Below are 24,641 nucleotides of genomic sequence, written 5' to 3' on the forward strand. Positions count from 1 at the left end.
CCCTTCTCCCCAGCCTCCCCCAACTTTGCTCTAGCAAGGTTGACAAACTGGCCAAGTTTTTGCCCACTCCTGCCCTTTTGTGCATGTTGTTCTCTCTTCCAGGAATGCTTTTTAGGCCTTATCCACCTTTTTCAACCTTACACTTCTTTTTGCCCTGAAGACAACTCAGCGATACCACCAGGAAGCCCTCCGCGATATTCCCTAACGCTATCCTCCCCGCCAGACCTGACTCAGGGTCCCCCTCTTAGAGCTTCCCAAGCAGTCTGATGGCATTGGTCCCTGTGGTGGTCTCCTTTCCCTCTGGGCACCCAGCAGCAGGGTAATCTACTCAGAGTAACCCACACAAGTCCCTGATTCCTGGAGAAGAGACCAAGGTGATTTGGGGCTGAGCAAGGCTCCCTGGAAGCCCCCTCCTTCCTGCCCCAGCTTTATTTTGGTTCTAGAATCATTCCAGTCAGCAGACTTGGTCCCCACCATGCCCATCTCGGGTACACAGTCAACATTTCATGCAGTCAGAGGGACAGAAAGAGGGGGAAGAGAAGGTAGGAGTAAATGGCCTACGCTGCAGAGCCACTGGGGCAGAAAAGAGTCTGGCGTCTCCCCGGCTCCAGAGGCTCACCAGCTGTGTCCCCGGACCCTGTGCTGGCCTGGGCCGTGCAGACCTCCTGGAATGGGCCACAGGCCTGGGCCACAGCTGTGTTAGGTGGGGAGAGCTACAGTTCTGCCTCCAGCCCATGACCACTCTGGGCTCCCGCAGCATCACTGGAGATAACTGGTTGGGCCTGGGTCTCTATAGCTCATCAGGACCAGAGGCAGCCAGCCGGAGAGCCCATGTCCTGACCTGAGGGTGGCCCCTGGGAGCAGATGCCACAACACGCCCCGCTCCCCACCCCATCCTGATGAACCAGCAGGGGCACCCACCCCTCGGCCCGCCTGCTTCTCTGGGGCTGCCTTTGGCGGATGGGAGGCGCCTCAGCCCGTGACATCTGGAAGGCATGCGCTCTTCCTCCAGCTGGGGTGGGGTGGTAGCCAAAGCCCTGTGGGGGCAAAACAGCCCAGCCCGTTTGCTTCTGGGCAGGACCCCTGTGGGGTGCCAGTCACAGAGCTCCTCCATCAGACTTCAAGCCATCAGGCTGGAGCTAGACACTCCTCAAGCCACAGCTTACTTAGCTTCTGTCCCTGCTCCCTGGCTTTCCTCTCTCCCCTGCAGTTTTCCCCAGAGGGCTCCCCGCCTCCCCCCCCACCCCCACCCTGCATAAACCCCTCGCCTGAGAATCTCAGGGTCTGCTTTTGGAACTCGACCTAGGACACCCAGTGCCACCTCCTTCCCCGTCTGGCATTCAAACCTGCCCCCACCCCACCCTCCATCCGGACACCCCTCCACTTCCCCTCAATGCCCCAGCTCAGGCAGCCCCTTTCCTCCAAGGCCCAGCTGGAGGGCCTCCTGCTACACCACGCACGGGCAGCCCACAAAAGCCTCTCCCATGGGCCCCCTGCAGTCTGTATTCTGGCCCTCCCACTGCCCTCCAGCTCCCTAGAGGCTGAGGCATCTCTCTTCCCAAAAGGGCCTAGCCTGGAGGTACCCCAACAAACGCCGTGGAGCCAATGCCTAATTCAGTTGGGACCGAACACAAGGACCTGGCTCTGGGCCTCTTCAGACCTCTGGGCTTTGCAAGGGTCACGGTTCAAGGGAGCAGATTTCATAGAGCGTGATTCCGGAGCCAGTGTTTGCCGCACCCTGCAGGCCTCTGCTTGGCCTGGTCTCCTGGTCACTTCTCTTGCGCAGAGAAAGGCCCTCGTGTCCACTGCAGTAGGACAGTTTGTGATACGGAAGTTCATGTCCCTGCCTTGCTGAGGCTGGCTGCCTGCCTGGGACACATTTAGTTCTTTCCCTGCCCCTCAGGGCTCGGCTCCCATCTCGTCCTAGCAGACCCCAGAGCCCTCCCAAGTCCACATTCAGCACTGAGCAGATCCCCAGGGCAGGGGTCTTGCCCTCTGGACATGCTAGGGGCTGTGTCCTGTTCATGTCACGACTGCTGGTGCCTAGCACAGCACCTGGCCCCCAAGACTCACTCGGTTCCTGCATGTGGCCGAGCTTGGCACTGGCCTCCCAGCAGCCTGTTGGGGATCTCAAAATGGGGGCACAAAGGGCCAGTGCCAGGCTGCCCGTTCCTGGGTCACAGCCCAGCCACAGCTGGTCCTCGGTGGGAGAAAATCCTGGGTCCCTAGACACCTGGCCAGGACTGTTCCTCCACTGCAGTCTGGACAGACGGACCAAGATGGCTCACGGGGGCTCCAGTGGGGGACCCCAGCATTTATGGCTCCTGCTGGACTACGGAGGGGCATCAGAGCGGAGCTTGTGCCGGGCCCCAGGCAGCTCAGTGCCCACCCTGGCCCGTTTTCCAGCTGCTAGTTTCGCCGAACAGGGTGCCACATGGACACGGGCCTGCGCAGCGTGGCCAGCATCTGGTTCCAGTGCGTGGTGCCCATGCCACTGGCTGACGGCCCGATGATGACATGGCCCACGTTGTCCCCTCGGCCATCGCTGCTACTCTCAGCCACCGTCACACGGAGAGACAGGTCCTAGGGAGGAAGTGACATGGGTGCTGGGGACCGGGGGCAGTGCTGGAGACCCTCCGTGGCTCCCAGGACCCTGTCTACAGGTGCCAGGCCCCAGCGGGCTGCCAGGAGTGGCTCCCTGAATCTGTACCCCTGATCTGCCTATGCCCACAGGCTTCTGCTGCTGCCTCCCAACACAGTGGCGGCTCTGGACTGCCAGGTTCAGATGCTGGCCTCACCATCTCCCTTGCTGTGTGACCTTGGGTTCTTCCTACTTAGCCTCCCATCTGGAGGATGGTAATAATCATAGTTCCTACCTGTACCGGGAACAAAATGAGTTAAAACGTGTCAACTGCTTAGCATAGTGCCTGTACACAGAGCATCTCAGATGTCTGGTTATTCCTAATATGATCACACGTTGGACTCACAGCTGAGGAAGGAAAAGAGTGTGCTTGAGATTGAAGTGGAGAGGTTGAAACCCAAACCCAGACTGACCCTCTCTCTCTTCTCCTCACCCCCGCTCTCCCTCCTCCTCCACCGCTGCCCTGGCCCGAAGAGGTCTCCCACCCTCGGAGGCTGTGGACTAGTGGCGCTACAGCCGCTCCGGGGGAAGTAGGGGACAGATGGACAGTCTGTCCCACGAGGGTGGCAGGACAAGGCTAGGACACCCGGCACCAACCCCAGACACTGGGATATTTGCCTGGATTAGGAGCTTCCAGAGTAAGGCAGAGTTCTGGGCTTTCAAATTCAGATGGGGTGTCAGATTAGGTGGGTTCTGTACAGCCCCGTGACTCAGGGGCAGGTTTTGGCTCAGGGCACAAAAGGACATTCTCACTGGCAGGAATGCCCCAGCATGGGAGGAGGTAGTGAGGGGAGGTGGTAAGCTCCCCATCCTCTGAGGCATGCAAGCAGGGCCACCGGTGTGGCACAGGCCATATCCTCTGTAATCCCCCACCCTTGGTCTGTGATATCGGTGCCAGGAGAGGGGTCTCCCTGGGGCCCATGACCTTCTGAAAGCCATGGAGGTGTGGGGAGCTCGGCAGGGTCTCTGCAGGTAGAGTCTCCGGAGACTTCGGGCCAGAACTGTGGGCCCTTGGGTTCCCCTGGCTCATCTCCAGGCCTCTGCAGCTCCTTCCACCGGGAACCGGCTTCCCCCAGATCTCGGATTACCTAACCCCTCTCGTAAAAGCCTCCCCGGGCCGCCAAAGTCTGGCATGCGCTTAGTGGATTAGGATTGTCTGGAGAGGCGCCTGGGTGGCTCAGTCAGTTAAGCATCTGACTTCAGCTCAGGTCATGATCTCATGGTTTGTGAGTTCGAGTCCTGTATCAGGTGAGTACGAGCCCCTCTTCGGGTGAGCCCTGCTTCCCTCTCTCTCTCTCTGCCCCTCATGGGATTCTCTCTGTCTCCCTCTATCTGCCCTCGTTCACTTGTGCCCTCTCTCTCTCTCAAAAAAAAAAAAAAAAAAAAAAAAGGATTGTCTGGGGATTTTCTACCTTCTCCTTGTGAGCAACAAGGAAGCAGTGCCTGTGTCCCAGCACTGACCACAGGGCTAGTACCTAGTGGGTGCTCCATAAATGCCTCTCAACTAGAAAGGGGAGGGCTTGAGACAAACCAGCACCACCTGCAGGAACCCTAAGAAGCTAGGCCGAGGGCCTGGAGTGGCCCCAGAGCCCAGGAGCCACCTGGCCCGACCTCTACCCCTGAGCCATCCCCCCTCACCTGGAGCACGATGGCTGGCACTGAGAAGATCATGGCTTCGTTGAACACTGGGTTGGGGTCATCCCTCTTCACGGCTGTCTTCTTTTTGCTCATCTTCCTCCCATCCTGAAGCAGGTACACTTTGACGAAGGGGTCTGTGGGTGAGCAAGGGGTGGGGGTCAGGGCCAAGGCCACATCCACTTGGCATAGCTCTGCCTGGTCCTCGCAGCCCGCTAGCTCCAAGTTCCCCGAGCCTTCTCTGTTGCCATTATCTCCTACAGTCCTGCCATTGGGCCTTTATTTCTTTCCTATTTTACAGATGACAAAACTGAGGCTCCTACACGAGTCGGGAGAAGAGCTGGGCCCTGGGCTCAGGCAGACTGCCTCCCGGTCCACACAAGTGCTCCCTTCACGTGACGCTCTGGGGAGTGGGAAGGACCCACCACTTCTCATTCTATAATGAGCACAGACGTCAGGCCTGAGTCACCCTGCGCCCGCTCGGTGGAGCCCGACTCTGAAATAATGAGTCCCTCTCTACTTGTCACCCTCCCCGCACTGGGTGTCCTTGCTGTACCTGCCTGGACCATGGATCCCCCGAGGCTCCCGCTAGGTCGCTCCCCCAGCCCTTGGTTTCTAGTTCTGCTCCTGTAGACTAGGGGCATCAGGTCCATCCTGTTGGCCCTGGCCCCCATGTGGGATCTGGGATACAGTCCAGTTTCTGGGAGTGCGGCTTCTGTCATGAATTCTAGTCCTGGGAAGCGGGTGTCTGTCTACCGTGGTTTCTTCCCAGCACCCCAGGCACCTGCTCTCAGACTCCCATCTCCCCCACCATCCCGAACTCCTGAGCTCCTGGCTCCTGAGCTCGGCCAAAGCTGGGGGTGGAGGGGCCTGGTACGATGCCCCACACCTGCTGACGCCTCCCGCTGCCCTTGGCCTAGCAGCTGGGTCACAGCTCCCACCAGCCACATGAAGGAGCCAGCCAGCCAGCAGGGCCTTACCTGCCGTGGTCTTGTCGTTGGTCCAGATGAGATTCTTGGCCTTCACCACCACCACAGTGAGGCGCTCAGCCGTAGGGAGGTAGCTGAGGGACAGCAAGATCTCGCCCACAGCGTCGGCAGCCTGGAGGACAGGTGACTGGCTCAGAGGGCTTCCGAGGCCCCCCTAGGACCTGAGAGGTCCAGGGAAAGGCAGGAACTTCCTTCTCCACTGAGCAGTTTTTACTCTTGCCCTTACATGAGGCACCAGGCTGGTGGGATTGAGAAAGGGACCCCACTCCCCTCTCCACGAGGCATGCGCCAGCCCTCCCTCCCACCAGGCCTGGGTCCTGCCTTGGAAGGAGGACCAGAGGTTGCCTGTAGCAACCAGATGCAGTCCCTCATTCTAGCCCAGGGAAAACGTTCTGTAGTAGTAGCACACAGAGGTCCAAGTGGACTGGGGTTCGTATATCATTTGCTTAAATAGCAACGACAGAAGAGTGGTAAACAGTAATTGGGGCATTTTTGCTTCATGCAGTAAACAGTTTCTGTGAATGTGGCTCAGGCCTCTCTCTCTGTCATTTCCTAAAGAAGTCAGGGCTCGGGCTGTCGTGGAGGACAGTGGACTCCCCGCTCGGAGACGGGTGCGTGTGACGCTCTCTTCATGGGTGGACTGACCTTGTTCTGGTCCTGTAGGTAGAGCCAGCCGCTGAAGGGCTGTAGCGGGAGGTCGAGCACAGAAAGCTTCAGCTCCACCACGCCCGTGCTGATGTTCCGCTCGTCCTCATCGATGCCAAACACGGAAAACCGCAGGCTCTTCTCCTCCAGGGCTGCAGGGTCCAGGGGAATGGAGAACTTCTCGTCAAAGAAGATGGAGTAGGCATTCCTCTGGATCTGCACAGAGAAAGGGACGTGGAGGGAGCTTCAGCTCCGGGGAGGAGGTGGCAGCCAGACGCACGTGAGGCCATGGTGCGGAGAGAGCACCGGACAGAGAGTCCAGAGGCCTGGGCTAGAGTCCTAGCTCTGCTGTCCCATGACCTCAATGCCAATTCTTTCTTTGGTGGCTCAGCCTTGGGGATTTTTTTTTTTTAAGTAGGCTCCATACCCAACATGGGCCTTAAACCCCCAGCCCTGAGATTTAAGAGTCGCGTCCTCTACTGACTGAGCCAGCCAGGCACCCCAGCCCTGAGGATTTAAAAGCCCCCTGTCCTCCTCTCAGTGGCGGCCTGGCATTGGAAGCTTCCACACTCTGACACCAACTAATTCCCACCCTCAGTGCGCACGGCTCCACAGAACCCTCGCGATGCCCAGGAGAGACTGGTCTCCTCTTTGTCGTGTGTGTTCAGGTCCAACCCTGGGCCAGGCGTGCCGTAAGTACAGGTAATTGTGGAGTCGAGAGCCGCTGATGTCCCGGCCCCCGCAGAGCCTGGCCCAGGATGGTCTGAATGTTGTGGGATGGATGGACGGATGGAGCGATCAGGCGAGGCTGGGAAGACTCCACTTCCAAGCCCCGTCCTGACTGGTGGGCGCCTCTGGCCTCCTCCCAGGAAGCTGTGGGCAGACCCCCCGGGAAGGTGTCCTGGTGGGCACGGCTCCCCTTTCCCATTGGGGGTTGCCTTAGTCACTGCCTGGCAATATTTAGAGAGGAGCTCTCATCTCTGGCACTTCGCCTGAGGCTGGGGGGCTGCCCAGCCTGGGGGCAGCCACCTACTTGCTGGGACTAGCTGGGCTAGGATGCTGAGAAGCCTGCCTTCCTGGGAATGAATCTGCCAGCACCTCCAGGCGCACTGAAGCACACTCTGGTCACTGCCTGGCTCGTGGGAAGGTTTCTCTTCCACTGCTCCCTGGGAGCCACGTTCCCCACCCAAATGACTGACTGAGGATCTTCAAGGGCTCCTTCCCCTGTGGGATTAAGTCTACCTCCTGATCTTGACCTTGGCATTTAGGCTTTTCATGATCTGGCCCCATCTCTCCCTCCTCCTGCCACATGAGTCACTTTGCTGTCCCTTGTCCACAGGGGCTCGGGTTCCCGAACTACCCATTCTCTGTGTGTTATGTTTTATGAGCACACAGGTACGGGAAATGGGAACCCCCGGGCCAGGTCCTGGGGATGTGTTGGGCAAAGCACTCTCCTGAACCTGTTTCCTCATCCGTAAGATGCCCTCGGTCCATCCCACTGGGGCTAATGAGAGAATCACGGATGGGTGGGCTCTGTGAACAGACTCTCGGCACACATCAGGCTGTGGTGGCTCCTGTCTGCTAATGTCCCTTCTCACGGAAGGTGTCCAGAACCACCCAGGATCTTCTAGACAGTCCAGGCCACAGGCAGCGTGGATCCAGGCTCAACAGGGACACTTCATGGTCCTGATACACAATCTGTTGATCACTTCCCAGGGACTGGGCTGAGGACTTTGCATATAGTAGTACACCCCTTCCTCAAGAATTATGTTGCTCATATGACAGATGGGGAAGCTGGGTCGCAGACAGCTTATGGACTTATCCAAGGTCACGCTACTAGGAAGTGGGACACTGATATCTCAACCCAGAGGGTGAGGTTTTAGGGTCCCGCCCCTTACCACTCACCAACTGCCTCTCTTGGGCCCCACATGCACAGGGCTGTGGTCAGTTGTTGACCATCCTGGGGTGAGGGAGGCAGGGTGGGCTGGGAGAGGGATGATGGTGTCCACCCCCGAGGGACAGCTCGCTTCAACACTGTAAGAGTGACTGGACGCAGGTGACTCTTCAGAAAGCACTAGGTCCTACAGACCCTCAGGCTCCACCTGCTTTGGTTAGAGGCCACTGGGTGTCAACCTTACCCACCTCAGAGGACTCCCAACCATGGCATCTGGGCCCCTGCTCCCCCTAATCCAGCCTGGAGTAGAATGTGTCTCATGAAGGCTTTGCTCCCTCTCTTGGCGAGACAGAGGGACCCATGGAGGGGTAGCCTGGTGGGGCAGGGTGCTGGGTGCCTTCCCCACCCTGTTCTCACCCCCAGGAGCTGACCTCCATGGGCTGATCAACAGGCTCCTTCGGCCTCTGGCTTCTGGTGGGGTCTGGGGTCGGACAATGGGGGTCACTCCAGGGAAACCAGAGGACCCAGGGAGCTGGGGGTGTTCTTTCCCTAGGTCCTTCCCTGCGGTACTGCTGTGGTCTGAGCATGGCCCCTGACCAAAGGGCACAGCGCCTATCAACGTGGCAGCCCCACCACGCGCCTCTCCCCTTTGGCCTCCCCTTCCCCTCGCCCCTTCAGATGAGGGTGCCGCTCCATCCCTGAGGCCGCCCCACACCACTGTTAACAGTCCTGTTATTAAGCTGTCCCCAGATTAGCCAACTTGAACATGTCACCCCTTTCCTACCCGGACCCCAAGCTGACCCGGGGGACAGGCATGGGAACGGACAATTACCACCCACCGGATATACGTGGTAGGATTGCCGAGAACCGCGCACGGTGGGAGTCGTCAGGCTAGTGACACCTCCGGCTCTGGGATTAGCACCCAGAGCTGTCGCGTAGCACCCTCCTCACATCCGGCCTGGCCCCGCGGGCCTGGCGGCCTGGGGAGGGCTCCCCAAGAGCCCCGCGCGTGCCTCCCTGCCCCCACTCACCCGGGAAATGCCCACGATCTGCTCATCGGGCAGCAGGCTGACGCGCATGAAGCAGGACTCGAAACTGGCTTCTTCGCGCTCCAGGAGGTCCTTGCCCTGCAGCACGGCCACGTGGAGGGTGTGGGAGGCGGCATCGTAGTCCATGCTTACTTCCACCTGGCCCAGCGTGAAGTCCTGCCCGAAGGTGTTGCTCACGGAGGAGATGGAGTTCAGGGAGTCGGCCGACTGGGACTTGCGGAGGGTCCCGTAGGGGGCCAGGTCCAGCTCCCGGCCCATCAGCTCCAGGGGCCCCAGCTCGCTGATGCTCTCAAACGTGTCCTCGATGCTGAGGCTGCCTTTGCGACTGGGCGGTCCCCGAGTGCTGGCCCGCTGGGCATTCCAGGCAGGCACTCTCTGGGGGAGAGAAAACGGGACATGGGAGCGTGACAGGTGCAACAGGTGTGGTCTCGTAAGCCCTGTTCATTCAAGGCACCTCCTGTTCCCTGTGTGCAGAAACGGTGCCTGCCCTAGTCAGGAAGGTCTTTGTTTAATGCCATTTCACATCACTCACTTTTCTCTCCCGAACCCCGAGGAAAGAAAGCTTTTTCTCAAAACGCTTAGTGATATGGACTGAGTTCCACGCACAAAGATGTTCACTGCAGTGACGTTTGTAAAAAGGAAAAGTAGTAGGGCGCCTGGGTGGCTCAGTCGGTTACGCGTCTGGCTTTGGCTCAGGTCATGATCTCACAGTTCGTGAGTTCGAGTCCTACGTCGGGCTCTGTGCTGACAGAGCTTTGGATTCTGTCTCCTTCTCTTTCTGCCCCTCCCCCACTTACACTCTGCCTCTCTGTCTCTGTCTCTCTCTCTCAAAAATAAACAAAAACCTTAAAAATTTTAAAGGAAAAGTAGTTAGCAGGGGGGATGGGTAAGAATAACTAGACTATAGCTACTCAACAGATTACTGAGCAGCCTCCACGGATGTTTACCAAAATGTTCACCACAGAAGGTTTTCATGTTGGGTAACACTCATCCTAAAACTCAAATTTTTCCTTTCACTAAGTTGACCTCGGGATTTGGGAAAACAAAAGTCTTTGTGCCACAAGCATCTCCCATGCTGTTGCATAGCCCTCATTTTACCATCATTAAAAAAAATGTTTTTTAACGTTTACTTATTTTTGAGAGAGAGTGACAGAGCGTGAGCAGAGAAGGGGCAGAGAGACAGGGAGACACAGACTCCAAAGCAGGCTCCAGGCTCTGAGCTGTCATCACAGAGCCCGAGGCAGGGCTCGAACCCACGAACCGCGAGATCATGACCTAAGGTGAAATCAGACTTTTAACTGACGGAGCCACCCAGGTGCCCCCCATTACTATCATCTTAAAAATGGGCCACCAATTTGTCCCTGAATGGACAGCTGTGATTACCTTACAGACCCCCTACTGTTGGACATTTATGTTGTTTCTAATTTTTCACAAATATAAATAATGCAGAATCAAATAGCTTTCTTAAAATCCTAGCTCAGAGGACACAGTCCTTTCGAAAGCTGCTGACACATGTTGCCAAAATGCTCTTTGGGAAAGTTGTGCCAATTTACAGTCTCCGCCTCTCTCTCCCCTCCTCCCTCTCCCCCCCCCCCCAATGGGAGATAGTCCCTTCACACCCCAAACGAATGAGCATGTGGGGCTGCTATCTGGTAAAAGATTCTGGCTGTGCTCTCTGGAACTCTATATGATACTAGAAAAATTCTCTGCCAAGTGTCTAATGATGAAGCATTCAGCAGTATATATTGAGAGCCCTAAAAGTGTTGGTAGTCGCTGACACAGTATTTCCACATCTGGGCATCCATTCAAAGTACATAACCCTAATGAAGACAAAGTTTTACATATACAACATTCACTGCATTATTTACAATGGCGTTTAGTAAATCATGGCACGTACATAAAAAAGGAATCTGACGCTAAAATAATACTTATGACGGGGGCTCAACATTGTGGGAAAATGCTTTCGGCTGGGAGATGAAAAGAGCAGGGTATAAAATTCTGTGTAGAAATGACACCCGTTGTATAAAAACCTATGCATGGAAAAAAGAGTGGAGGATACATTAAAAATACCGGAGAGAAAGAAATCCAAATGTTAATAGTTAAAATACAGTTAACAGTTATTTGCCACTGGGTGGTGACATTTGGGGAGGGGTTTTGCTTGGTTTTTTTCCTGTATTTTTCCCAGGATGGCTTTTAAAATTGAAAACTTTCAGTCCCTCACCGAGTATTCACTGATTTCGCAGCACTGGGCTATGTTGGAAACGTGGAGGAGGACCAGGGTGTCTGTTCACAGGAGGAAATTAACCAGGAGAGAGCAAGGGAGCGGGGAGGGAGGGGAGGCCACCCCCGGGACAGAAGCCTCACCTTCTGCTTGGCCTCTGCGTAGGTCTCGCCATACTTCTGCTGAAGGTACCTATAGTCGTAGTTAGGGAACGGGGAGGGGCTGGGGAAGCTCCCCGATGTCCAGAGCTTCCACAGGCTCACGGCCGCAATTCCCAGCAGCGCCAGGGCCCCAGCGGTGTAGACACCCACCTCCCAGCCAGGAGGGCTCTTGATGACTGCAAGGGAAAGGCAGCCTCTCATTAGTAGGCTCTGGGGTCCCCCAGTGGTTAGAGACTCCCACCCAAGAAGCAGGCAGTTCAGCACTGACTTATTTATTCACTGAACAAATATTTATTGAGTGACTACTGTGTGCCAGGCTTAGTACTAGGTGCTAGGGGATCCAGTGTTGAATAAGACATATGTACCTTGCGATTTCTGCTTCTATCCCCTTTTCCACAGAAGCACCCATTCCTACCAGGGGTGGGATGGGGGTGGGGACACATGGCCAGACCAGACAAAGAGTTGTGAGCAACAGTTAAACGCTCCTTAGGCTTTAAACAAATGGGGTTCTTCTCGCTTCTTTTGAGTTCTCTGAGCTCATAGCCTTCCAGATAATCAAAGCAGCCTTTTGGGGTCTGGAGGAAGAGGGAAGGGGTTTGGGGAGAAAAGAAATGACCCCATTTTTGCTTTACCCTCATTTAAAAGAACCCAATGTCCAGCAACTGATAGACAAAATGTAGTCCATCCACACAACGGAATATAACTTGGCAACATAAAGCTACTGATACACGTTGCAATGTGGTTGAACCTTGAAAACATCATGCTAAGTGAAAGGCATCACAAAAACCCACATGTTGTATGATTCCATTTATTTATTTACTTACTTATTTATTTATTTATTTTTAATGTTTTTATTTTTGAGAGAGAGAGAGACAGAGCGAATGGGGGAGGAGCGCAGAGAGAGGGAGACAGAATCCAAAGCAGGCTCCAGGCTCTGAGCTGTCAGCACAGAACCCAATGAGCGGCTCGAACTCGTGAACCACGAGATCATGACCTGAGCCAAAGCCAAACGCTTAACCAACTAAGCCACCCAGGTGCCCCATGTATGATTCTATTTATTTGAAATGTCAAGACAAATCTGTACAGACAGAAAGTTGATTAGTGATTATCTGGGGCTGGGGGGACTGGGGCGGGGGCAACACAGAATACAGGGTTGCTTTGGAGGATGATGAATATATTCTAAAAGTTAATAGTGTTGATGAGTACACAAGATGTTAGGTGCACTGAATTGTATGCCTAAAGTGGGTAAATTGTATGGTCTGTGAATTTTATCTCAATACAGCTGCTACCAAAAAAAAAAAAAAAAAAAAAAAAAAAAAAAAAAAAATCTCAGCCAGAAGTGAGAGAGAGGTGGCTTTTAGGCTGTGCGGGACTTGGAGACAAATCCAAATGCTCAAATGTGCTTTCTTCATTGATAAGTAAATAACTTTCCCTGAGTCTCACTGTCCCCAGACATAGTAATTAACTGCCCCCTCAAGTGTGTTGGGTGAGCCCCCACTAGCAGAAGTGACCTTCTGTTGGCAAATAGAATTCTCAGTGCTGCCTCTATACTCAATTCAAATGGGGAAACGGGTGCACAAAGATAAACATTTACAAAAATAAATGACCTTTTGCCCAAGGTCAAAGAGGCAGAAGGAATGGCACTGGGAGGGAGGCCAGCTGTGGCAGCCAGACTTCAGACCAGGCCGGAGTAACCACTGCCCCACCCAGCCTTGACCCAGCACAGTTCCCAGACTATGCAGGGTAGAAAGAGGTGGGGAGGGCATTTCAGGGGTGAAGACTGACGACTGCACATCCACTGAACACCTATGGTGTATGCGAGCACCCTGGTGAGGGAGTCAGCCCCAGCCCCAGTCCCCGTCCTTAAGCAGCTCACAGTCTAGGGATGAGGTAGGTAGGCAAATAAATACACAAAACGGAGTGATGAGAACAGCCCAGGAGGGCTTCCTGGAGGAGGGGCATCTGAACTGAGATACGAAGGAGGAGCAAGAAATGTACCAGGCCAAGGCACCAGGGACTGGGAGTTCAGGGCGAGCAGAGGAGGGGATGTACAGAGCCCGGAGCATTCAGTGTCCAGTGGGGGAGAGAGAGTGGGGCATTTGGGGCTGGGGAGCTCTCTGTCACCATGCCCCTGAAGCCCGGATGCAAAGGTATCAGGAAGCAGTGGCAGCCCCTCTGGAAATGGGAGGCCTCACCCTGCCCGTTCCCCTGAGCCCAGCCAACTCCAGTCAGAATCCACAATGCTAACTCATCGTAGGTTAGGGGCAGGGCAGAAGGGCAGGGCCCGGCCCACCGCCTTGGCTCGTATCCAGCATGTAGCACCCTATGAGGTCTCTCCCTCCACTTGCTAGAGTAGGACAGCCGGGGCTGGGAGAGGCTAGTGAGCACACCCAGCCATTGGCCCAAGGCCACAGGGTAAGAAATGCAGAGCCTGGCCACGGGTGCCCTGGCTCCTTGGGCAAGCCACCTAGCCACTCTGAACTTGAGCGTCCTCATCTGGAGAGTGGAGATGACCACGCGCCCCAAGCAGCGGTCCCGCCCTGGGGAATTTATCTTGCGGAAGAAATCCCAGCAAATTTTATGTCTGCTGTGAGTCATCGAGACTGTATTTATAACAGCAGAAATGTGGAAACAGCCTGAAGGTCCAGCTGAGGGGCCAGTGGGGGCTGGTGGTGCTGACTTGGGAGGGAATATCACTGGCCTTTGAGAACCGAGGTCATTAGGATGTCACTGTGGCAGAGCAGGAAAACGTTTCCAGCATTGTTAAAAGGAAAAAAAAAAATCAATCCACGACATGGTCTAACCACACAATTTTGACATAAAAATCACAAGACCTTTGGATAAAGGCTGGGGGGGACCAGGGACAAATGAGAGGAGCTAGAAATCAGGATGGAGGGGCTGTGAGCAAGCCCTATTTACTCCTGACTTCTTGACGGAATGTAATTTGTGGGCTAACCCAAACCACAACAGAGATCTACGGAGGGCCCCAGGCGAGCCCTGCCGAGGCACGAAAGTTCTCGGCGGCGTCTGATGAATAAGGGATGGCCTGGTAAACTGGAGAGTGAGATGTCCATGTGAACCTCAGGTGGCTCCCGGCAGGGCCTGGGTGGTCCCAGGGGCAGGGAAGCAGGTGGGCCCTGAGTTCTGAGGTCCCAGCAGGTAACGGTCAAGGTGACCCGGCACAGTGGAGCCAGGCTCCCCTGAAAGCGAGGATCTGGGAGGAGGGAGGGCCTGAGGGAGTGCGGCCTGCATCCTGCTTGGCTGGGAAAGGGGGGCATTGAAAGGAAAAGCCCCAGGAAGGTGACACAAGATGATGACTGTTAATGCTCATTTATTTATTCCTTTTATTGACTACAGCCTCGGGGTGGTATGGGAAGAATTCCCAAGGGAAGTGAGGCCTCAGCTGAGACCAGAAATGAGGAGGAGGTGGAGGCGGCCGAGTGGCGTGGCGGTAATAATAGCTTCCTTTACTGTTTACTCTTTGCCAGGCCCCGTTCCAGCGCTTCATTGCATATTAACCCACGGAGACCCCGGAACAACCCTGTGAGGAAGGTTCTATTATTACCCTCATTGCCTAGATGAGGAAGCCGAGGGACAGAGGAGATATTCGCTGCCCGACAGTCTGGCTCCAGATCTGCACCTGTGACCCCCGCACAGTCCCGGGGGCTTAGCCAGGCAGAGGCAGGGAAGTGCTCTGGGCAAAGGGAAGGGCATGTGCAAAGGCCTGCTTTGGGAGAGAGTTGTGTTCGCGCTGGGTTGGGCACTTTGTGTAAGTTAGGTCACCGAGTCCTCCCAGCAGTCCTTGAGGCAGGCCTCACTGCCCCCTGTTTTACAGATGAGTAAGTGGAGGCTCAGAGAGGTTTCATCATTTGCCCAAGGCCATGCCAGGGCCTGGGACAAGGCCTGGGAGCCTGTAGGTGAAAGTGTGGTCCCTGGTCTACCCTTCAGCTCAGCTCTGGGCTGGTAGGGGGCTGAGCCAGGGGAGCAGCTAGAGTGTTGGGGAGCACTGGCCTGGGAGTCAGAAGACCTGGGTTTGTGTCCTGCACTGAGCCTCCCTTCTCCCATCTATAAATGGAGAGGGGAACCCACGAGAAAACATGGCAAGTATATCTCAGCTCTGACACCACCCACTATCAGCTGGAGAGCGGCTGCTATCTCGAGGCAGTTCCCAAGCTCAGCACCCACTGGGGCACACACAGGAAGGTCGGGGCTGCGTCTCAGGTATTTGCCATCCCTGGACTGGGCCACCTCTGAGCTTATTGTCCTGTGGCTCTAACATCAACCTTCTTGGGTTTCTTCTCACTTGGCTACTCAACAGGCTCTAGGAATGGCCCTGGGGGAGCGGATTCTGCATCTCAGTTTCTCCTTAGGGAGCACGGGACGTGGGCCTCCTGGGGGACTCCTCCAGTCAAATGTAGGGAGGTGGTTCCACAGGAAGGAGCCATCGGCACAGAAGGATGACGAGACCTTAGACTGGTCCCCGCCCCGTGTCCCCAAGGTTGTGTGGCCTCGGGCAAGTCACTGTCCTTACTGGTAAAATAGGGCCATTACTGACGTCCCACTGACACCCCCTACCCTAGGCCTGGTCGGGGAGCCCCGTGAGATGGCATGCTTCCACTGGGACTCACCGCTCAGGTGGTATTCTGCCACGTCCATGGCCATGATGCCCACTGCAGCGCTGGGCCTGGAAGGGGAAAGAGAGTCAGCAGGGAGGGCTTTGGAGGGCCACCAACCCCAACCCTACACCTTGACCTCCACGATGCCAATGGGCCTGTCATCCAGAGCTCAGACTCAGCTGTGAGGAGAGCTCAGCCAAAGGTAGGTGGTTTTTAAATAGCATTAAAAAAAATTTTTTTTTAATGTTTATTTATCTTTTGAGAGACAGCATGAGCTGGGGAGGAGCACAGAGAGAGGGATACAGAATCCAAAGCAGGCTCCGGGCTCTGAGCTGTCAGCACAGAGCCCGACGTGGGGCTTGAACTCGTGGACTGCAAGATCATGATCTGAGCTGAAGTTGGACGCTTAAGTGACTGAGCCACCCAGGCACCCTTAAATAACACTTTAAAAAAATGGAGTTTAAAGCTCTTTTCAACCACTCTAAGACCATCTTACTGTCACGGTTGCCAGATAAAGCACAAGATGCCCGGTGACATTTGAATTTGATTCATTTTTAGTACAAGTATGTCCCATATAATATTTAGGACATGCTTACACTTAAAAAAAATTATTCATTGTTTATCTGAAACTCAAAAGTTCCTGAGCATCCTGTATTTATATTATATCTGCTAAATCTGGCACCCCTACCTCATTTCCATCCTACCAACAACAGGCTGACCAGCAAGGAGGCTTTGATTCTTTGCTACTCATTAGCGTGGGCCCTCGGGGTGTTCACTAAGCCTTACTTCAAAAGCTTTTCTTTCAATTGGAAAGGAAAGGCTGCATTTCCACAATATTCTATCATCAGTCCTTCCACTACTCAGGATGGTTTCCTCCCCACCCCACCCTCCACTTCCAAGTTTTGTGAACGCGGAAGGTCTAGGTTGTTCTAGAAAGGTCCGGGCGTCATGCAAGCCATTACCTGAACCCAGGTGACTGCTCATAGCTTTATTACTGTCGTTGCTGAGAAGTAAATGTGTCTCACAGACATACTCGAAGGGACTGGAAAGGGGAGGCCGGGAGGAGCTATATCAGCCTCAGCTCCAGGGGCACAGAAGGACGGGACGGCCCCTGGCCCCGCAAAGGAGGCTGCAAACAGGTCACCCTGTGACAACTACAGAGTGCTTGCCCACCCAAGAGCCGCTGCTCTTCCGTTCCCAGGGGATGCCAACCCTGCATTGCTGGATCTTCTGGCTTTTTATGTTTTCATTTCATTTTATTTTTTAAAGATTTTATTTTTAAGTCATTTCTACACCCAGTGTGGGGCTCAAACTCACAACCCTGAGGTCAAGAGCCTCATGCTCCACTGACTGAGCCGGCCAGGCATCCCAATCTTCTGGCATTCCTTCCTTCCTTCCTTCCTTCCTTCTTTCCTTCCTTCCTTCCTTCCTTCTTTCCTTCCTTCCTTTCTTCTTTCCTTCCTTCCTTCTTTCCTTCCTTCCTTCCTTCTTTCCTTCCTTCCTTTCTTCTTTCCTTCCTTCCTTCCTTCCTTCTTTCCTTCCTTCCTTCTTTCCTTCCTTCCTTTCTTCTTTCCTTCCTTCCTTCCTTCTTTCCTTCCTTCCTTTCTTCTTTCCTTCCTTCCTTCTTTCCTTCCTTCCTTTCTTCTTTCCTTCCTTCCTTCCTTCCTTCTTTCCTTCCTTCCTTTCTTCCTTCCTTCCTTCCTTCCTTCCTTCCTTCTTTCCTTCCTTCCTTCTTTCCTTCCTTCCTTTCTTCTTTCCTTCCTTCCTTCCTTCCTTCCTTCCTTCCTTCCTTCCTTCCGGATTTTTAAAGCAAAGCCAGATTCCTGGATTTTTTTAATGTGCAATTTCCTGATTTTTAAATGTAACCAAGTCACACAAAAAATGTAAACACTGTTCAGGCACAGGGCAAAATGCTCCTGGGCTGTGGCTTGGGTAGCGTGTTTGCAACCCACTCCAGCATGCTGTGGGTTCCCTTTGGGACTGGGGTCAAATCAGAGGGTAAGCATTTTCCTGAATCCTGGGGTTCCCCCCAGTCTGTGGCTCTGGAACCAAGAAGTTAGGGTGCTTTGGTCTAGACAGAGTTATCTAACACATATGGGAGTTGTCTGAAGTCCCTGGCAGGAGGCCTGGAGAACTGGGGCAGTGAGGTGTGGGTCCTTCATGGTGACAGGAGGGAAATGCTAACCAGGGAGGCTTCACTCATGCTGAGGAACAGAGGCTCATTCCTGGGACCTGGGCAGGAGACTGTGATGACAGTTAACCTCGCTGAGCACTCCTTACGCCTGAGAGAGCGATTCTAAGCACTAGTCAACACAGGCCATCTGGCTCCACACTCCTAACTTCTGTGCCTTACTGCGGAGGGGTATACAGTTTCAGAACTTTCCTAAGAACCTGCAGGACCAACTGGTCACTGTGAACAAGTCCAAGGTGGCCCTAGTTCCTGGCAGACCACGGTCTGGATACACCAACATGCACATGTCCCAGCCTACCTCTGCCTTGCTGGGAATCCAATAACGCCGTCAGCTTTCTTTCTGCTCACTTGGCACAAGCCGACTTTGAGAATGAGGCTATGCTAGCGTGGGCTGGGTACACCGCGGTGGCCAGTGCACACGGCATGGGTCAGAACCCCGTATCTGCTGTATCAGACCTAGAGCAGTTGAGGGGTTCCCAGCCCTCTGGGGCTGGTCTAGCTCAGACCCCAGACTATATCACACTGCCACCTTCCCCTCTACACCCCTCATTGTAATACCCCTTGCTCGGGAGCTGTGATTTCACTGAAGATGTGAATGATTCTGAGCACACCCAAGCCCAAGTGGTCTCGCAGTGGTCCCCAGTGAAGGGGCAGAAACCACAGCACATCTGCCTGAATGGAGGGAGGAGAGAACTGGGGTAGGAGAGGGGTCAGGCAGCCTGAGCACAGCTCTGAATCTCAGATCTGCCCCCTCACTAGCTCTGAGCCTCAGTCTTCCCATCTGTAGAATGGGGCTCGTGGCTGTCCTATCAGGGTGCCAGGAGGGTAGAATGAGAGGTAAGTGTAGTCTGGCTTGGTAAATATTAGCTGCTGTGGTTATTGGCCTCACAATCAGCCCAAAGGCTAACTAACCTCTAGTTTGAGCAAAACTGTGTGGGTAGCACTGCCAGCTTGCAGGTATGTTTTATTTGTCTTAAAAATTGGGGAAATTCCCATTAAAAATTGATTTCTAAAAGAAAAAAAAAGCTGGATTCACTGCTTCCCTTTAAAAGTATCTGAAGACCGTGGTCTGCATCCCCCTACCCCCGCAAAACAGCCAAGGCTGGAGCTGAATGGGCTCTGCCTCTTGGGACAGGTCTGGCACCTCCCATCCCTCCATTCATTTCCAGAACCTGCTGGCCCCTGGAGCATCTCTGCTCATGAACCTGGTAAGCAGGCCTTTGGATGAGCTATGGGAGGTTCAGAAAGGTTAAGTGATTTGCCCAAAGCCACAATGCCAGCAGTGGTAAAGCCATGTCTGCGGCCCAGACCAGTGCTTCTGCCATTAGTAGCCACAGCCCCCAAGGATTTCACGTATGTGTTTCCATCACCTCCCCCAAGACCCCCATGGGACATATCCTATTATTGACCTGATTCCACAGAGGAGGAAAATGAGGCTCAGAGAAGGGCGGTGAATTTGCCCAAGGTCACCCAACCAGTAAGCAGGGAGCTGAGCCTGAACTAGATCTGGCTCTGTAGCAAGTGCCCTTCCTAATGGCTTTACTCACCATCCCCGAGTGCCCCTGACCCCATCTCACTGACTACCACCTCAGCAGGCTCCCACTGGCAGCCCGGAGGTCTACCAGGCAGAGGGGCTGTGACTCTGGCTGGCAACAGGATGCTGACCAGGCACATCGGGAGGCCAGGGCGGACCGCGACCAGAGTCTCCCGAGTTTCTGACACACAGGAAATGGGCCGCAACAGGGACGAGCCAGGGCTGGCCCAATCTCACACCCGAGCCCCGCAGATCCACGGCCCCTTCTCTGGCATCTTTCCCCACCTAGTCTATTCGTTCTGGCCCCAATCTCCCAAACTCGAAACTGCATGAAGTTTGCTCACTGGAAAGAGCTCTAGATTCGAATCCAGGCTTAATCAGACCTACCCGGCAATACCTACCTACTGCTGTAAGCGTAGACATGATGTATGCCAAATGCTCAGCACGGTGTCTAGCCTGTACTAGGCACACGATACAGACCTGATGACTGACTGGGTAAGTGGATCCCCATTTTATAGATGAGGAAGCTGCAGCCCCGGGTCACTCAGCATTTAGTAGCAACACTGGGACTGGTGCCAGGGTGTGATGGATCTGGGCCTGGGCTCTTGGCCGTGATGCCACCTCCTGACCAAGCCTTTTGGGGGTGGAGGTGGGTGGGAGGAACTGTCACTGGCCTCATCGGAATTGGACCACAGTCGAGGCCCCCTCCTGGGCTTGTCAGAGAAATGGCTTTCCAGGAATTTTGTGCCTCTTCAGGGAAGACGGGCCCCAAGTCTCTGTTCCCCCCACCCCGTTTCCTTGCTCACTGTGTCCCCACATCACGTCTGTGGCCAGCAAGGTGTTGACTGCCCCCCCCCCCCCCCCCATGGTCATCAGGTAATAGGATGTGGGCACAGGGCAGCCCTCAACCTCCCAAGCTGCAAGCCTCTTTAGGATCTTTAGGTTTGAGATCTTTTCAAGTGCTCCCCCCATCCCTGAAATAATCACATCCTGCTGCCATCCCCCCAAAGCCCGCAGAAACCACAGTGCAGACCAGCTAGGGTGGTGGTGGCTGGCATTTATCGGGCATCTATCATGTGCCAAGTACTGTACCAAGGACTCGCCATGTTTTATTTCAGCAAATCCTCGCTGCCTCTCCCTGAGGGGGCTGCTACTCTGCCCATTGCACTGGTAGGAAAACCGACGCTTGCCCAGTGTCACCAGAGCTGACAAGAGACAGAGTCCAAACTTGAACCCTAGCCTGGGAACCTCCACGCTCCCAAGCTGCTAGGTGAAGGTTTTGGATTTCAGAGTGGAGGGGGCAGGGGGTTTGGGCACTTGTCTTGACTCTTCTCCAGACTGGTGAGTTAACTTGGCTGGAACTCCTGTCTGCCCTGAGCCTCGGTTTCCCCATTTCTAGTAAGAAGCACATTTGCTGCTGCTCTCCACACCTGCCCCTGCCCCTGCCCCCAGCTTGGAGAAGGGGCTGACGCTCCAGGAGCCGCTTTCCCAGTCACTCTGGAGTGGCCTCACTGACTGAGCAGCGTGGCACACAGTTCTTCCGCAGCCCTGGAAAAGGGTCACCAGGATGGCTGGCTCAGGGCTCCTCCACCCACAGGCCTGGCTCCAGGTCCCCATGTCCGGCCCTACTCTACCCCCTCTTCAACCCAAATCTATAGCCCAGGGCCCAAGACAGGGCAAACTTCCTCTTCCAAAGAGCAGCGGCATCAAGGGTTCCCAGGAGCCTCCGGAAAGCCCCCACGCAGGCCAGTGACACTGGTCCGGGCTGGGGATCCTCTCCCAAGCTCCGAGGGCCTCCTGGCGATGGGGTGCGACATGCCTCTCCGGATCAGAGCATCTCCCGAAGACCCAGCACCCCTGCCGCGGGAACCCCTAGGGTATCTGGGGAGCGGTGTGCGGGGGTGGTCTGACCCGGGAGAGTCGCGAGCGAGTGTGCCCCAGGGGCCGTGGGGACAGTCAGGATGCTGAGTGTGAAAGTGAGGGGCGCTCGCGCGGCGCGGGCGCCGGGGAGGCGTGTAAAAGGCCGGGCGAGTCGCGTGTGTGCACACGCGGGACGGGCGTGCGGGGCGCGATGCGATGCGCAGTGCGCGGAGTGGCCGGGCCGGGGAAGGGCGCCCGGCGTGCGCTGTGCCCGGCGTACGTGTGCAAGCGCGGCGCGGGTGTGCAGACGCGCAGAGTGCGCGGAGGCCGGGGTCCGCGGCGCGGGGAAGGGTGCGCTACGTGCGTCCGCGCGCCGGACCGCTTCCCGGTGGGAGTCGGGGGCGGCCGGGTGCTACTCACCCCGGCTCCGCGGAGGGGCCGCTTCTACGCTCCGGCTCCGGCTCCTGGCTCGCGGCTCCCGGCCGGCCTCCCGCAGCGCGCACGCACCGGCGCCAAGCCCGGCCGTCGCCGGCAACGCCACCCCTGCAGTGTCGCCCGGCGCCCGCCTCGGAGCGGCGCGGCGCGGCGCGGGCCGGGGGCTCGGCCGGGCCGGGGAGGCAGACGGGAGCTGCGCCGCAGTCCGGGCACGCTCCCAGGAGCCCGCCGCGCGCTCCCTCGCGCTCGCCCGCCCCCCTCCCGCTCCCTCTTTAATTTAAAGCGACAACCCCGAGCGCTCTCTCGGCTCCCGCGAGCTGCGCACCGCTTCCGGGGTCTGAGCCGAAGATCCCCAAGCGCGCCCCGCAGTCCCGCGGGGTCGCCCGAGGCCGAGCCCAGCCCCTCACTCCCAGGCCAGGGGACGAGGGTGGGGTGGGGATGTGCTCACCAGGTGCTCGGAGAGGCAGGCGATGCGCCGGACGCAGGCCCGGGTTCTAGCCCCAGCCTGCAGCACGCTGGGCTCTCCTGGTCCCTTTCTGGGCCTCAGTTTCTTTTTCCGTTAAACGGGCCTGATGCTGCGCACCTCCTAGAAACCGGTAAGAAAACAGGTGGTAGACGAGCCGCGGGAGGTTTCCCCTTTCCTGAATGCATAATTACCCCTCCCACCGTAATTGGGCTGTGGGGCAGGCCAACATCATCGCACTTAATCTTCACAAAGATCTACTGGGTTCGTGGTCACTCCATTTTGACATGAAGAAACAGGCTCAAAGAGATCCAATGACCTTCCCAAGGCCACAGAGCCAAAGATCAGAGCCAAGACTTGAATCTACGTCTGTGTGACTTCAAAGCCCATGCTCTTAACCGGTTAGAGGTCGCGCTTTCTCTCCCAAAGGGATGAATGAATCATTCAGGAGATATTTATGACGCCCCCGCTGGACTCTAGGCAGAGTGCCAGGTGTGGGCGATCTTCCATGTTCCTGGAACAGGGGGACAGGTCCCACCCTACCCTCGCAGTCTGGCAGGGAGGCACGCACTCATCAGGGGCTGCGCGGGGGGGGGGGGGGGGGGGCAGGTGCCACAATGCCAGTGCTGTGGGCACTGATCAAGAGAGCAGGCTTGGTGAGCACCTGGAAAGTCCTCTGGGGAGTGGGGGGGGGGGGGGCGCTGGAGGATCTGGGATGAGGTGAAAGGAGAAAGGATCTCAGCCGGGGAGTGATGTAGGAAACAAAGGCAAAAGAAAAAATTTACATTTCCTAACTACCAACAACCCACAGACAAGTCCTTGAAACAGACAGAGTGACCTTCCTTTGGGAACTCAGCTGCCTCGATGTTGACACTTTGCTGAGGGCAAAAGGCAATCTCAGCTTAACATTATTCTGACCCCCAAGATCCTGTAAGTCTACTTATAAAGATTCCTTTGGAAGGGCGCCTGGTGGCTCAGTCAGTTAAGCCTCCAACTCTTGATTTCGGCTCAGGTCATGATCTCACAATCTGTGGTATCAAGCCCTGTGCCAGGCTCTGGGTTGACAGCTCGGGGCCTGCTTGGGATTCTTTTTCTGCCCCTCCCCTGCGTGCATGTTCACGTGCGTGCTCTCTCTCTCTCTCTCTCAAAATAAATAAACATTAAAAAAAATTCCTTTGGAAACTTCCTTTATCTCTACCGTCCAAATATATGTTAGCAATCATCCTCCAAGCATATGGCCCACTGACGTACCTCTGAAGGGTCTCATGACCAAGGTTTTCTTAGACAGTAATAAATGACCTTTCCCTAACAACAGCTAGCCCCTCAAGGTCCTGGAAACCTTGCTTCCAAATTCCTTCGAGACTTCTGCTAACCCTAACCCCCTCCCAACTTGAAAGTATATAATCAGTCGCTCCTCACAACCCCAGTGCAGCTCTTTGTGCCCACAGGTCCCGTCCCCATGCTTTAATAAAACCACCTTTTTGCACCAAAGACATCTCAAGAATGCTTTCTCGACCGTTCACTCTGAACACCATTTCCACAGTAGGTAGCAAGTGTGTAAAGGCAGCAGTGGTTCCTGGGTCATCCACCCTCTGGGACTTCAGGGCTGAGAGCAACCTGTGGGCACTCCTCTCAGGAGGAGCTGGGTCTATGCAGGCCTTATGGGGGAGTGGGCTTCCTTGGCCTGCAAGGCCTGACCCTGGGAAGGCAGGGGTGCAGTTTCACTTATACCCACAGGAGGCGCCCTTGGTTTTTGCTTATTTTCTGGGCCTGGAAGAACACAGGTAGGTACCAGGCACTGGGGGGTGGGCTTTCACTGCCATTTCTCATTTAACTTAATCTTCACATTCAGCTGCAGCTTTGGAATGATTGAGCCCATTTTCCATGTGAGATCACCCAAGCCTGAGGAATGACAGGGTTCCCGTTTGGGCGGGTGTGGTGAGTTAGATACACCATCAGCACACAAAAGGGCAACTTTGATGCGGGCTTCTATGGGAGCGGCAGAAAGCTGAACTTGAGGCTGGTCTGGTTCTGGTGTCAGCCCACCAGGCTGATGCAGGAAGTGCCCTGAACTTGGTAAGAAATCTTGTAAATTTCATGCTAAACCCTTCCTCAGGGGGGCGCCTGGGTGGCTCAGTCAGTTAAGCGTCTGACTTCAGCTCAGGTCATGATCTCACAGTTCATGGGTTCGAGCCCCACGTCAGGCTCTGTGCTGACAGCTCAGGGCCTGGAGCCTGTTTCAGATTCTGTGTCTCCCTCTCTCTCTGTCCCTCCCCTGTTCACGCTCTCTGTCTCAAGAATAAATAA

At 55.4% G+C, this 24,641-nt stretch overlaps 1 protein-coding gene across 2 annotated transcripts; it reads right to left on the bottom strand.

Annotated features, from left to right (window-relative positions):
• Positions 1–374: 374 nt before the first annotated feature.
• Positions 375–22,725, bottom strand: SYT12 (synaptotagmin 12). Of its 2 annotated transcripts, none has more exons than XM_078433720.2 (8): positions 22,320–22,725; positions 15,864–15,919; positions 11,218–11,411; positions 8,836–9,228; positions 5,911–6,126; positions 5,257–5,377; positions 4,280–4,413; positions 375–2,583 (listed from the first exon to the last, which is right to left on the bottom strand). In XM_078433720.2, exons 2-8 carry the CDS (start codon positions 15,895–15,897, stop codon positions 2,410–2,412), a joined length of 1,266 nt encoding a protein of 421 aa, XP_078289846.2. In that variant the 5' UTR covers positions 15,898–15,919; positions 22,320–22,725; the 3' UTR covers positions 375–2,409. The 2 variants fall into 2 exon arrangements, with proteins under 2 accessions (XP_078289846.2, XP_078289845.2); XM_078433719.2 differs by lacking the exon at positions 22,320–22,725 and adding an exon at positions 21,857–22,194.
• Between the last annotated feature and the right edge of the window lie 1,916 nt (positions 22,726–24,641).

Source organism: Panthera onca, chromosome D1 (genome assembly GCF_046562875.1).
Source record: "Panthera onca isolate mPanOnc1 chromosome D1, mPanOnc1 haplotype 2, whole genome shotgun sequence".
In the NCBI taxonomy this organism is placed as follows: Eukaryota; Metazoa; Chordata; class Mammalia; order Carnivora; family Felidae; genus Panthera; species Panthera onca.

What these genes read in the sequence shown, in the direction of transcription:
- SYT12 (XM_078433720.2), bottom strand. Translation starts at nt 15,897, where the DNA reads ATGGCCATGGACGTGGCAGAATACCACCTGAGCG. An exon ending in CAACGACAAGACCACGGCAG is followed by an intron (nt 4,414 to 5,256) that starts GTAAGGCCCTGC and finishes GCTCACCCACAG; the next exon opens with ACCCCTTCGTCAAAGTGTAC. An exon ending in TGCCAGCCATCGTGCTCCAG is followed by an intron (nt 2,584 to 4,279) that starts GTGAGGGGGGAT and finishes CTTCCTCCCTAG; the next exon opens with GACCTGTCTCTCCGTGTGAC.